Source organism: Myxine glutinosa, chromosome 14 (assembly GCF_964187855.1).
Source record: "Myxine glutinosa chromosome 14, kmMyxGlut1.1, whole genome shotgun sequence".
Classification (NCBI taxonomy): Eukaryota; Metazoa; Chordata; class Myxini; order Myxiniformes; family Myxinidae; genus Myxine; species Myxine glutinosa.
In genome coordinates, this window is record NC_136274.1 from 78,502,893 (window position 1) to 78,517,256 (window position 14,364).

Genomic DNA, 14,364 nt, shown 5'->3' on the forward strand with positions numbered 1-14,364 from the left:
GCAGGCCAATTTTTGCCTTGTATGTTCTAAATGATTTTGCCATTCAGTTTAACCATTGAAGGTTATCCATATATAACGTACGGTTGAACCATTGAAGGTTATCCATATATTACGTACGGTCGAACCATTGAAGGTTATCCATATATTACGTACGGTTGAACCATTGAAGGTTGTCCATATATTACGTACGCAAATTATGTGACTCCATATGCTCTTTTATACCCAATTAGTCTTATGTTCCCGTGATATATTAGAGCTCCACTCCCTCCCGTTATTCGTGTATCTCCTCCTCAGCCCAATTCCTTTCCTCCTCCGATTCATAATCCGACCAATTCCTTTCCTCCTCCGACCTACAGGTCGCACAAGATCTGCCTGCAACCCTCTTATGGTCAAACTGCCAAAATCAAGACTCTCTGCTCACCTTCACTCCTTCATTCCTCTTTTCTCCCGCCTCTGGAACAAACTCCCTCACTCTCTTCAATCCCACTCCACCCTCCAGGTCTTTAAAACAGCTGTTCACCACCATCTCTTATCTTCCCCCATCCAAAACCTTGATCTTTTCTACCCCCGCTAATTTCACCCCAATTCCACTTTTTTGAAATACCAACTTCTGTCCTGGAAGTCCTTGGTGTCCTTGTGTTTTATACTTCTCCCACCACCCCCCCTTCCCACGCCTCCTCCCCCCAGGCCCTCTCCCTCCCGCACGTCTCCCTGCTCTCGAATGTTGTGTTTGTGTGCTTCCCCTTCTCTCCCCATCTTGTTTTCCGCTCCCTCTTTTTATATATTTTGTTTGTCTGGTTGATTTGTTTGTGAAGTAAATGTTAGCTCTTTCACGAGCCTCGATTCAGTGTACAAAAAAAAAAAAAAAAAAAAAAAAAAAAAAAAAACGAACTTCATCACACTCCATGCCTCCCATTCGGCCGACCCTGACCGGCTCTTCCTAAATTCCTCATTTATTAATGTCTTCGCACATGCGCGTGAGTCGCGGATCTCGTCATCCGGGTTTTTATCGTTCCTCGTCACAAAGATCGCGTTCTTCACAGCACCGGATGCACCACATCGACCGCGGTGCAGGTTAAACGATCGTGAGCTACCGGTGCTTTGTGATCGGTTACGTTGCCTAGCGACCCGCCGGCATGACGTCAGCGCCAGTTACTTAGCGACCCGGTGGGCTGACGTCAGACGGCCGTCGCTGGGTGTTTCCTGGCGCCTTTCCCGCCGACACAAGCGGCTCGAGAGCGTCCCTCGCTCGGTCAATTTGCCGCCATGGCGGCCCGAGACGAGATCGTTTACCAGGCCAAGCTGGCCGAGCAAGCCGAGCGCTACGACGGTGGGTACTCTCGACTCTATGTTACAATTTTTCTGGCGACACCAAGCGCTTGTTTGAGCTGAGGAGCGAGAGACCAGGTCTGCGTGGAGGTGAATGGGATATGGATGGATGGATGGATGGAGAGCCGCCGCCCTTGTTTCGCGCCCATAACCTATTTTGTGTCGGCCCTTGGAGGCGACCACTTCCTGCCTTTGCGCGACCGCTTTTCACAGCGCGTTGGGTGCAGCGAACAATCGTATTGAACCCAATGGAGACGGACAGCATCGTCTTTATCGGATCTCCGACCACCTTTCCACCATGGCTCATTGTCATGTAAAAAAGAACCGCATTCCAAGCTATTTTTGTTGCGATCGCAATATGATTATGATTGTGGACTTGTGGTTATTAACTGTTGTGTTGTTATTAATGTTAAATTTTAATGATTTGTGATGTACTTTACACCCTGTTTGCTCATTTAAGTACCCGAAGGAACACGCCAGAGATGCTGCTATTGCACCCTTTGTGCGGTGTATACGGAAAGATGAGTTGGTGTTTATAAGTTGTTTGAAAGATCACGATCATGACTGACTTTGGTTCATTATGATGTGCTCAGATTTCAACATTTGTGTGTGGATAATGAAGATTTTAAATGAAATCATTTTTCTGACTGGACTTCCTGGAGTGTGAAAGATGCACCCTCCGCCCCTCCCCAAAGGATTCACTCATACCCCTCCCCCAAAAGGTTCACTCATACCCCTCCCCCAAAAGGTTCACTCATACCCCTCCCCCAAAAGGTTCACTCATACCCCTCCCCCTAAAGGTTCACTCATACCCCTCCCCCTAAAGGTTCACTCATACCCCTCCCCCTAAAGGTTCACTCATACCCCTCCCCCAAAAGGTTCACTCATACCCCTCCCCCAAAAGGTTCACTCATACCCCTCCCCAAAAGGTTCACTCGTACCCCTCCCCCAAAAGGTTCACTCATACCCCTCCCCCAAAAGGTTCACTCATACCCCTCCCCCAAAAGGTTCACTCATACCCCTCCCCCAAAAGGTTCACTCATACCCCTCCCCCAAAAGGTTCACTCATACCCCTCCCCCAAAAGGTTCACTCATACCCCTCCCCCAAAAGGTTCACTCATACCCCTCCCCCAAAAGGTTCACTCATACCCCTCCCCCAAAAGGTTCACTCATACCCCTCCCCCAAAAGGTTCACTCATACCCCTCCCCCAAAAGGTTCACTCATACCTCTCCCCCAAAAGGTTCACTCATACCCCTCCCCCAAAAGGTTCACTCATACCCCTCCCCCAAAAGGTTCACTCATACCCCTCCCCCAAAAGGTTCACTCATACCCCTCCCCCAAAGGTTCACTCATACCCCTCCCCCAAAAGGTTCACTCATACCCTTCCCCCAAAAGGTTCATTCATACCCCTCCCCCAAAAGGGTCACTTGCACTCCTCCCCCAAAAGGGTCACTCATACCCCTTCCCCAAAAGGGTCACTCATACCTCTCCCCCAAAAGGTTCACTCATACCCCTCCCCCAAAAGGGTCACTCATACCACTCCCCCAAAAGGTTCACTCATACCCCTCCCCCAAAAGGTTCACTCATACCCCTCCCCCAAAAGGTTCACTCATACCCCTCCCCCAAAAGGTTCACTCATACCCCTCCCCCAAAAGGGTCACTCATACCACTCCCCCAAAAGGTTCACTCATACCCCTCCCCCAAAAGGTTCACTCATACCCCTCCCCCAAAAGGTTCACTCATACCCTCCCCCAAAAGGTTCACTCATACCCCTCCCCCAAAAGGTTCACTCATACCCCTCCCCCAAAAGGTTCACTCATACCCCTCCCCCAAAAGGTTCACTCATACCGCTCCCCCAAAAGGTTCACTCATACCCTTCCCCAAAAAGATTCATTCATACCCCTTCCCCCAAAAGATTCACTCATACCTCTCCCCCAAAAAGATTCACTCATACCTTTCCCCCAAAAGATTCACTCATTTCCCTCTCCCCCAAAATATTCACTCTCCCTTCCCCCAAAATAGTCACTCCCCTTTCCCCAAAATATTCACTCCCTTTCCCCCAAAATATTCACTCCCCTTCCCCCAAAAGCTTCACTCCCCTTCCCCCAAAAGATTCACTCATACCCTTCCCCCAAAATTTTCACTCTCCCTTCCCCCAAAATATTCACTCCCCTTCCCCCAAAATATTCACTCCCCTTCCCCCAAAATATTCACTCCCCTTCCCCCAAAAGCTTCACTCCACTTCCCCCAAAAGATTCACTCATACCCTTCCCCCAAAATTTTCACTCTCCCTTCCCCCAAAATTTTCACTCTCCCTTCCCCCAAAATATTCACTCTCCCTTCCCCCAAAATATTCACTCTCCCTTCCCCCAAAATATTCACTCTCCCTTCCCCCAAAATATTCACTCTCCCTTCCCCCAAAATATTCACTCTCCCTTCCCCCAAAATATTCACTCTCCCTTCCCCCAAAATATTCACTCTCCCTTCCCCCAAAATATTCACTCTCCCTTCCCCCAAAATATTCACTCTCCCTTCCCCCAAAATATTCACTCTCCCTTCCCCCAAAATATTCACTCTCCCTTCCCCCAAAATATTCACTCTCCCTTCCCCCAAAATATTCACTCTCCCTTCCCCCAAAATATTCACTCTCCCTTCCCCCAAAATATTCACTCTCCCTTCCCCCAAAATATTCACTCTCCCTTCCCCCAAAATATTCACTCTCCCTTCCCCCAAAATATTCACTCTCCCTTCCCCCAAAATATTCTCTCACTTCCCCCAAAATATTCTCTCTCACTTCCCCCAAAATATTCACTCCCCTTCCCCCAAAATATTCACTCCCCTTCCCCCAAAATATTCACTCCCCTTCCCCCAAAATATTCACTCCCCTTCCCCCAAAATATTCACTCCCCTTCCCCCAAAATATTCACTCCCCTTCCCCCAAAATATTCACTCTCCTTCCCCCAAAATATTCACTCCCCTTCCCCCGAAAGATTCACTCCCCTTCCCCCAAAAGATTCACTCCCCTTCCCCCCAAAATCTTCACTCTCCTTTCCCCCAAAATCTTCACTCCCCTTTCCCCCAAAATCTTCACTCCCCTTCCCCCAAAATATTCACTCCCCTTCCCCCAAAATATTCACTCCCCTTCCCCCCAAAATCTTCACTCCCCATCGCCCCAAAATATTCACTCCACTTCCCCCCAAAAGATTCACCACCCCTCCCCCCAAAAGATTCCCTCCACTTCCCCCCAAAAGATTCACTCCCCTTCCCCCCAAAATATTCACTCCCCTTCCCCCCAAAATCTTCACTCCCCTTCCCCCCAAAATCTTCACTCCCCTCCCCCCAAAATATTCACTCCCCTTCCCCCCCAAATCTTCTCCCCTTCCCCCCAAAATCTTCACTTCCCTTTCCCCCAAAATCTTCACTCCCCTTCCCCCCAAAAGATTCACTCCACTTCCCCCCAAAAGATTAAATCCCCTTCCCCCCAAAAGATTCACTCCCCTTCCCCCCCAAACAGATTCACTACTCCCCTCCCCCCCAAACAGATTCACTACTCCCCTTCCCCCCAAAAGATTCACTCCCCTTCCCCCCAAAAGATTCACTCCCCTTCCCCCCAAAAGATTCACTCCCCTTCCCCCCAAAAGATTCACTCCCCTTCCCCCCAAAAGATTCACTCCCCTTCCCCCCAAAAGATTCACTCCCCTTCCCCCCAAAAGATTCACTCCCCTTCCCCCCAAAAGATTCACTCTCCTTCCCCCAAAATGTTAACCCCCCTAACCTCCAAAAGATTCACTCCTCCTCCCCCCCCCCCAAAAGATTCACTCCCACTCCCCCAAAAGATTCACTCCCACTCCCCCAAAAGATTCACTCCCACTCCCCCAAAAGATTCACTCCTCCCCCCCAAAAGATTCACTCACTCCCCCAAAAGATTCACTCCCACTCCCCCCAAAAGATTCACTCCCACTCCCCCCAAAAGATTCACTCCCACTCCCCCAAAAGATTCACCTCCACTCCCCCAAAAGATTCACTTCCACTCCCCCAAAAGATTCACTTCCACTCCCCCCAAAAGATTCACTTCCACTCCCCAAAAGATTCACTTCCACTCCCCCCAAAAGATTCACTTCCACTCCCCCCAAAAGATTCACTCCCACTCCCCCCAAAAGATTCGCTTCCACTCCCACAAAAGATTCACTTCCACTCCCCCCAAAATATTCACTTCCACTCCCCCCAAAAGATTCACTTCCACTCCCCCCAAAAGATTCACTTCCACTCCCCCCAAAAGATTCACTTCCACTCTCCCAAAAGATTCACTTCCACTCCCCCCAAAAGATTCACTTCCACTCCCCCCAAAAGATTCACTTCCACCAAAAGATTCACCTCCACTCCCCCCAAAAGATTCACTTCCACTCTCCCAAAAGATTCACTTCCACTCTCCCAAAAGATTCACTTCCACTCTCCCAAAAGATTCACTTCCACTCTCCCAAAAGATTCACTTCCACTCCCCCAAAAGATTCACTTCCACTCTCCCAAAAGATTCACTTCCACTCTCCCAAAAGATTCACTTCCACTCCCCCAAAAGATTCACTCTCACTCCGCCAAAAGATTCACTCACACTTCCCCAAAAAGCTTTACTCCCCACCACCAAAAGCTTTACTCTCCTTCGCCCAAAAGCTTTACTCCTTCCCCCAAAAGCTTCACTCCCCTCTCCCCCAAAAGCTTCACTCCCCTCTCCCCCAAAAGCTTCACTCCCCTCTCCCCCAAAAGCTTCACTCCCCTTCCCCCAAAAGCTTCACTCCCCTTCCCCCAAAAGCTTCACTCCCCTTCCCCCAAAAGCTTCACTCCCCTTCCCCTAAAAGCTTCACCCCCCTTCCCTCAAAAGCTTCACCCCCCCTTCCCCCAAAAGCTTCACTCCCCTTCCCCCCAAAAGCTTCACTCCCCTCTCCCCCAAAAGCTTCACTCCCCTCTCCCCCAAAAGCTTCACTCCCCTTCCCCCAAAAGCTTCACTCCCCTTCCCCCAAAAGCTTCACTCCCCTTCCCCCAAAAGCTTCACTCCCCTTCCCCCAAAAGCTTCACTCCCCTTCCCCCAAAAGCTTCACTCCCCTTCCCCCAAAAGCTTCACTCCCCTTCCCCCAAAAGCTTCACCCCCCTTCCCTCAAAAGCTTCACCCCCCTTCCCTCAAAAGCTTCACCCCCCTTCCCTCAAAAGCTTCACCCCCCTTCCCTCAAAAGCTTCACCCCCCTTCCCTCAAAAGCTTCACCCCCCCCCTTCCCCCAAAAGATTCACTTCCACTCCCCCAAAAGATTCACTTCCACTCCCCCAAAAGATTCACTCTCACTCCGCCAAAAGATTCACTCACACTTCCCCAAAAAGCTTTACTCCCCACCACCAAAAGCTTTACTCTCCTTCGCCCAAAAGCTTTACTCCTTCCCCCAAAAGCTTCACTCCCCTCTCCCCCAAAAGCTTCACTCCCCTCTCCCCCAAAAGCTTCACTCCCCTTCCCCCAAAAGCTTCACTCCCCTTCCCCCAAAAGCTTCACTCCCCTTCCCCCAAAAGCTTCACTCCCCTTCCCCCAAAAGCTTCACCCCCCTTCCCTCAAAAGCTTCACCCCCCTTCCCTCAAAAGCTTCACCCCCCTTCCCTCAAAAGCTTCACCCCCCTTCCCTCAAAAGCTTCACCCCCCTTCCCTCAAAAGCTTCACCCCCCTTCCCTCAAAAGGTTCACCCCCCTTCCCTCAAAAGCTTCACCCCCCTTCCCTCAAAAGCTTCACCCCCCCTTCCCCCAAAAGATTCACTTCCACTCCCCCAAAAGATTCACTTCCACTCCCCCAAAAGATTCACTTCCACTCCCCCAAAAGATTCACTTCCACTCCCCCAAAAGATTCACTCTCACTCCGCCAAAAGATTCACTCACACTTCCCCAAAAAGCTTTACTCCCCACCACCAAAAGCTTTACTCTCCTTCGCCCAAAAGCTTTACTCCTTCCCCCAAAAGCTTCACTCCCCTCTCCCCCAAAAGCTTCACTCCCCTCTCCCCCAAAAGCTTCACTCCCCTTCCCCCAAAAGCTTCACTCCCCTTCCCCCAAAAGCTTCACTCCCCTTCCCCCAAAAGCTTCACTCCCCTTCCCCCAAAAGCTTCACCCCCCTTCCCTCAAAAGCTTCACCCCCCTTCCCTCAAAAGCTTCACCCCTCTTCCCTCAAAAGCTTCACCCCCCTTCCCTCAAAAGCTTCACCCCCCTTCCCTCAAAAGCTTCACCCCCCTTCCCTCAAAAGCTTCACCCCCCCCTTCCCCCAAAAGCTTCACTCCCCTTCCCCCCAAAAGCTTCACTCCCCTTCCACCAAAAGCTTCACTTCCCTTCCCTCAAAAGCTTCACCCCCCTTCCCTCAAAAGCTTCACCCCCCTTCCCCCAAAAGCTTCACTCCCTTTCCCCCAAAAGCTTCATTCCCCTTCCCCCAAAAGCTTCATTCCCCTTCCCCCAATAGCTTCACTCCCCTTCCCCCAATAGCTTCACTCCCCTTCCCCCAAAAGCTTCACTCCCCTTCCCCCAAAAGCTTCACTCCCCTTCCCCCAAAAGCTTCACTCCCCTTCCCCCCAAAATATTCACTCCCCTTCCCCCCAAAATATTCACTCCCCTTCCCCCCAAAATCTTCACTCCCCTTCCCCCAAAAGATTCACTCCCCTTCCCCCAAAAGATTCACTCCCCTTCCCCCAAAATATTCACTCCCCTTCCCCCAAAAGATTCACTCCTCACCCCCCAAAAGATTCACCTCCCCTTCCTCCCAAAATATTCACCTCCCCTTCCCCCAAAAGATTCACTCCCCTTCCCCCAAAAGATTCACTCCCCTTCCCCCAAAAGATTCACTCCCCTTCCCCCAAAATATTCACCCCCCTCCCCCCAAAATATTCACCCCCCTCCCCCCAAAATATTCACCCCATCCCCCCAAAAGATTCACTCCCCTTCCCCCAAAATAATCACTCTCCTTCCCCCAAAAGATTCACCCCCTCTCCCCCCAAAATATTCACTCTCCTTCCCCCAAAAGATTCACTCCCCTTCCCCCAAAAGATTCACCTCTCCTCCCCCCAAAAGATTCACCCCCCTCCCCCCAAAAGATTCACCCCCTCCCCCAAAAAGATTCACCCCCCTCACCCCAAAAGATTCACCCCCCTTCCCCAAAAAGATTCACTCCCCTTCCCCCAAAAGATTCACTCCCCTTCCCCCAAAAGATTCACTCCCCTTCCCCCAAAAGATTCACTCCCCTTCCCCCAAAGATTCACTCCCCTTCCCCAAAAGATTCACTCCCCTTCCCCCAAAAAGATTCACTCCCCTTCCCCCAAAATATTTACTCCCCTTCCCCCAAAAGATTCACTCCACTTCCCCCCCAATGATTCACTCCCCTTCCCCCCAAAAGATTCACTCCACTTCCCCCCAAAAGATTCACTCCCCTTCCCCCCAAAAGATTCACTCCCCTTCCCCCAAAAGATTCACTCCCCTTCCCCCAAAAGATTCACTCCCCATCCCCAAAAGATTCACTCCCCTTCCCCCAAAAGATTCACTCCTCTTCCCTCAAAAGATTCACTCCCCTTCCCCAAAAGATTCACTCCCCTTCCCCCAAAAGATTCACTCCCCTTCCCCCAAAAGATTCACTCCCCTTCCCCCAAAAGATTCACTCCCACTCCCCCCAAAGATTCACTTCCACTCCCCCAAAAGATTCACTTCCACTCCCCCAAAAGATTCACTTCCACTCCCCCAAAAGATTCACTTCCACTCCCCCAAAAGATTCACTTCCACTCCCCCCAAAAGATTCACTTCCACTCTCCCAAAAGATTCACTTCCACTCCCCCCAAAAGATTCACTTCCACTCTCCCAAAAGATTCACTTCCACTCTCCCAAAAGATTCACTTCCACTCTCCCAAAAGATTCACTTTCACTCCCCCCAAAAGACTCACTTCCACTCCCCCCAAAAGATTCACTTCCACTCTCCCAAAAGACTCACTTCCACTCTCCCAAAAGATTCACTGCCACTCTCCCAAAAGATTCACTTCCACTCTCCCAAAAGATTCACTTCCACTCCCAAAAGATTCACTCCCACTCTCCCAAAAGGTTCACTCCCACTCCCCCAAAAGATTCACTCCCCTTCCCCTAAAATAATCACTCCCCTTCCCCTAAAATAATCACTCTCCTTCCCCCAAAAGATTCACTCCCACTCCCCCAAAAGATTCACTCCACTCCCCCAAAAGATTCACTTCCACTCCCCCAAAAGATTCACTCCCACTCTCCCAAAAGATTCACTCCCACTCCCCCCAAAAGATTCACTCCCACTCCCCCAAAAGATTCACTCCCACTCCCCCAAAAGATTCACTCCCACTCCCCCAAAAGATTCACTCCCACTCCCCCAAAAGATTCACTCCTCCTCCCCCCCCCAAAAGATTCACTCCCACTCCCCCAAAAGATTCACTTCCACTCCCCCAAAATATTCACTTCCACTCCCCCAAAATATTCACTTCCACTCCCCCAAAAGATTCACTCCCACTCCCCCAAAATATTCACTCCCACTCACCCCAAAAGATTCACTCCCACTCCCCCAAAAGATTCACTCACACTCCCCCAAAAGATTCACTCACACTCCCCCAAAAGATTCACTCCCACTCCCCCAAAATATTCACTCCCACTGCCCCAAAATATTCACTCCCACTCTCCCAAAAGATTCACTCCCACTCCCCCAAAAGATTCACTCCCCTTCCCCCAAAATAATCACTCCCTATGCCCCAAAAGATTCACTCCCCTTCCCCCAAAATAATCACTCCCCTTCCCCAAAAATAATCACTCCCCTTCCCCCAAAAGATTCACTCCCACTCCCCCAAAAGATTCACTTCCACTCCCCCAAAAGATTCACTTCCACTCCCCCAAAAGATTCACTTCCACTCCCCCAAAAGATTCACTTCCACTCCCCCAAAAGATTCACTTCCACTCCCCCAAATTATTCACTTCCACTCCCCCAAAAGATTCACTCCCACTCTCCCAAAAGATTCACTCCCACTCCCCCAAAAGATTCACTCCCACTCCCCCAAAAGATTCACTCCCACTCCCCCAAAAGATTCACTCCCACTCCCCCAAAAGATTCACTCCCACTCCCCCCAAAAGATTCACCCCCCCCCAAAAGATTCACTCCCACTCCCCCAAAAGATTCACTCCCACTCCCCCAAAAGATTCACTTCCACTCCCCCAAAAGATTCACTTCCACTCCCCCAAAATATTCACTCCCACTCCCCCAAAATATTCACTCCCACTCCCCCAAAAGATTCACTCCCACTCCCCCAAAAGATTCACTCCCACTCCCCCAAAAGATTCACTCCCACTCCCCCAAAAGATTCACTCCCACTCCCCCAAAAGATTCACTCCCACTCCCCCAAAAGATTCACTCCCACTCCCCCCAAAAGATTCACTCCCACTCCCCCAAAAGATTCACTCCCACTCCCCCAAAAGATTCACTCCCACTCCCCCAAAAGATTCACTCCCACTCCCCCAAAAGATTCACTCCCACTCCCCCAAAAGATTCACTCCTCCCCCCCCCCCCAAAAAAGATTCACTCGCACTCCCCCAAAAGATTCACTTCCACTCCCCCAAAAGATTCACTCCCACTCCCCCAAAAGATTCACTCCCACTCCCCCAAAAGATTCACTCCCACTACCCCAAAATATTCACTCCCACTCCCCCAAAAGGATTCACTCCCACTCTCCCAAAAGATTCACTCCCACTCTCCCAAAAGATTCACTCCCACTCTCCCAAAAGATTCACTCCCACTCTCCCAAAAGATTCACTCCCACTCCCCCAAAAGATTCACTCCCACTCCCCCAAAAGATTCACTCACACTCCCCCAAAAGATTCACTCACACTCCCCCAAAAGATTCACTCCCACTCCCCCAAAATATTCACTCCCACTGCCCCAAAATATTCACTCCCACTCTCCCAAAAGATTCACTCCCACTCCCCCAAAAGATTCACTCCCCTTCCCCCAAAATAATCACTCCCTATGCCCCAAAAGATTCACTCCCCTTCCCCCAAAATAATCACTCCCTATGCCCCAAAAGATTCACTCCCCTTCCCCCAAAATAATCACTCCCCTTCCCCAAAAATAATCACTCCCCTTCCCCCAAAAGATTCACTCCCACTCCCCCAAAAGATTCACTTCCACTCCCCCAAAAGATTCACTTCCACTCCCCCAAAAGATTCACTTCCACTCCCCCAAAAGATTCACTTCCACTCCCCCAAATTATTCACTTCCACTCCCCCAAAAGATTCACTCCCACTCTCCCAAAAGATTCACTCCCACTCCCCCAAAAGATTCACTCCCACTCCCCCAAAAGATTCACTCCCACTCCCCCAAAAGATTCACTCCCACTCCCCCAAAAGATTCACTCCCACTCCCCCCAAAAGATTCACCCCCCCCCCCAAAAGATTCACTCCCACTCCCCCAAAAGATTCACTCCCACTCCCCCAAAAGATTCACTCCCACTCCCCCAAAAGATTCACTTCCACTCCCCCAAAAGATTCACTTCCACTCCCCCAAAATATTCACTCCCACTCCCCCAAAAGATTCACTCCCACTCCCCCAAAAGATTCACTCCCACTCCCCCAAAAGATTCACTCCCACTCCCCCAAAAGATTCACTCCCACTCCCCCAAAAGATTCACTCCCACTCCCCCAAAAGATTCACTCCCACTCCCCCAAAAGATTCACTCCCACTCCCCCCAAAAGATTCACTCCCACTCCCCCAAAAGATTCACTCCCACTCCCCCAAAAGATTCACTCCCACTCCCCCAAAAGATTCACTCCCACTCCCCCAAAAGATTCACTCCCACTCCCCCAAAAGATTCACTCCTCCCCCCCCCCCAAAAAAGATTCACTCGCACTCCCCCAAAAGATTCACTTCCACTCCCCCAAAAGATTCACTCCCACTCCCCCAAAAGATTCACTCCCACTCCCCCAAAAGATTCACTCCCACTACCCCAAAATATTCACTCCCACTCCCCCAAAAGGATTCACTCCCACTCTCCCAAAAGATTCACTCCCACTCTCCCAAAAGATTCACTCCCACTCTCCCAAAAGATTCACTCCCACTCTCCCAAAAGATTCACTCCCACTCCCCCAAAAGATTCACTCCCACTCCCCCAAAAGATTCACCCCCCCAAAAGATTCACTCTCACTCCCCCAAAAGATCCACTTCCACTCCCCCAAAAGATTCACTCCCACTCCCCCCAAAAGATTCACTCCCACTCCCCCAAAAGATTCACTCCCACTCCCCCAAAAGATTCACTCCTCCTCCCCCCCCCCCAAAAAAGATTCACTCCCACTCCCCCAAAAGATTCACTTCCACTCCCCCAAAAGATTCACTCCCACTCCCCCAAAAGATTCACTCCCACTCCCCCAAAATATTCACTCCCACTCCCCCAAAATATTCACTCCCACTCCCCCAAAATATTCACTCCCACTCCCCCAAAATATTCACTCCCACTCCCCCAAAATATTCACTCCTACTCCCCCAAAATATTCACTCCCACTCCCCCAAAAGCTTCACTCCCCTTCCCCCCAAAAGCTTCACTCCCCTTCCCCCAAAAGCTTCACTCCCCTTCCCCCAAAAGCTTCACTCCCCTTCCCCCAAAAGCTTCACTCCCCTTCCCCCAAAAGCTTCACTCCCCTTCCCCCAAAAGCTTCACTCCCCTTCCCCCAAAAGCTTCACTCTCCTTCCCTCAAAAGCTTCGCTCCCCTTCCCCCAAAAGCTTCACTCCCCTTCCCCCAAAAGCTTCACTCCACTTCCCCCAAAATCTTCAGTCCCCTTTCCCCCAAAAGCTTCACTCCCCTTTCCCCCAAAAGCTTCACTCCCCTTTCCCCCAAAATATTCACTCCCCTTTCCCCCAAAATATTCACTCCCCTTTCCCCCAAAATATTCACTCCCCTTTCCCCCAAAATATTCACTCCCCTTTCCCCCAAAATTTTCACTCCCCTTTCCCCCAAAATCTTCACTCCCCTTTCCCCCAAAATCTTCACTCCCCTTTCCCCCAAAATCTTCACTCCCCATTCCCCCAAAATCTTCACTCCCCTTTCCCCCAAAATCTTCACTCCCCTTTCCCCCAAAATCTTCACTCCGCTTTCCCCCCAAATCTTCACTCCCCTTTCCCCCAAAATCTTCACTCCCCTTTCCCCCAAAATCTTCACTCCCCTTTCCCCCAAAATCCTCACTCCCCTTTCCCCCAAAATCTTCACTCCCCTTTCCCCCAAAATCTTCACTCCCCTTCCCCCCAAAATCTTCACTCCACTTCCCCCCAAAATATTCACTCCACTTCCCCCCAAAAGATTCAGTCCCCTTCCCCCCAAAAGATTCACTCCCCTTCCCCCCAAAAGATTCACTCCCCTTCCCCCCAAAATCTTCACTCCCCTTCCCCCCAAAAGATTCACTCCACTTCCCCCCAAAAGATTCACTCCCTTTCCCCCCAAAATCTTCACTCCCCTTCCCCCCAAAATCTTCACTCCCCTTCCCCCCAAAATCTTCACTCCCTTTTCCCTCAATCTTCACTCCCCTTCCCCCAAAAGATTCACCTCCCCTTCCCCCAAAAGATTCACCTCCCCTTCTCCCAAAAGATTCACCACACCTCCCCCCAAAAGATTCACTCCCCTTCCCCCCAAAAGATTCACTCCCCTTCCCCCCAAAAGATTCACTCCCCTTCCCCCCAAAAGATTCACTCCCCTTCCCCCCAAAATCTTCACTCCCCTTCCCCCCAAAATCTTCACTCCCCTTGCCCCCAAAAGATTCACCTCCCCTTCCCCCAAAAGATTCACCTCCCCTTCCCCCCAAAATCTTCACTCCCCTTCCCCCCAAAATCTTCACTCCCCTTCCCCCCAAAATCTTCACTCCCCTTCCCCAAAAAGATTCACCTCCCCTTCCCCCAAAAGATTCACCTCCCCTTCTCCCAAAAGATTCACCACACCTCCCCCCAAAAGATTCACTCCCCTTCCCCCCAAAAGATTCACTCCCACTCCCCCAAA

At 50.8% G+C, this 14,364-nt stretch overlaps 1 protein-coding gene across 1 annotated transcript in view; it reads left to right on the forward strand.

The window, feature by feature from the left end:
- Window positions 1-996: 996 nt before the first annotated feature.
- Window positions 997-14,364, forward strand: part of LOC137439950 (14-3-3 protein epsilon) — a 71,084-nt gene continuing 57,716 nt past the window's right edge. The window contains exon 1 of the mRNA XM_068136236.2: window positions 997-1,330. Coding sequence (XP_067992337.1) covers window positions 1,267-1,330 — 64 coding nt within the window. The 5' untranslated portion in view covers window positions 997-1,266. The remainder of the gene's footprint in view (window positions 1,331-14,364) is intronic.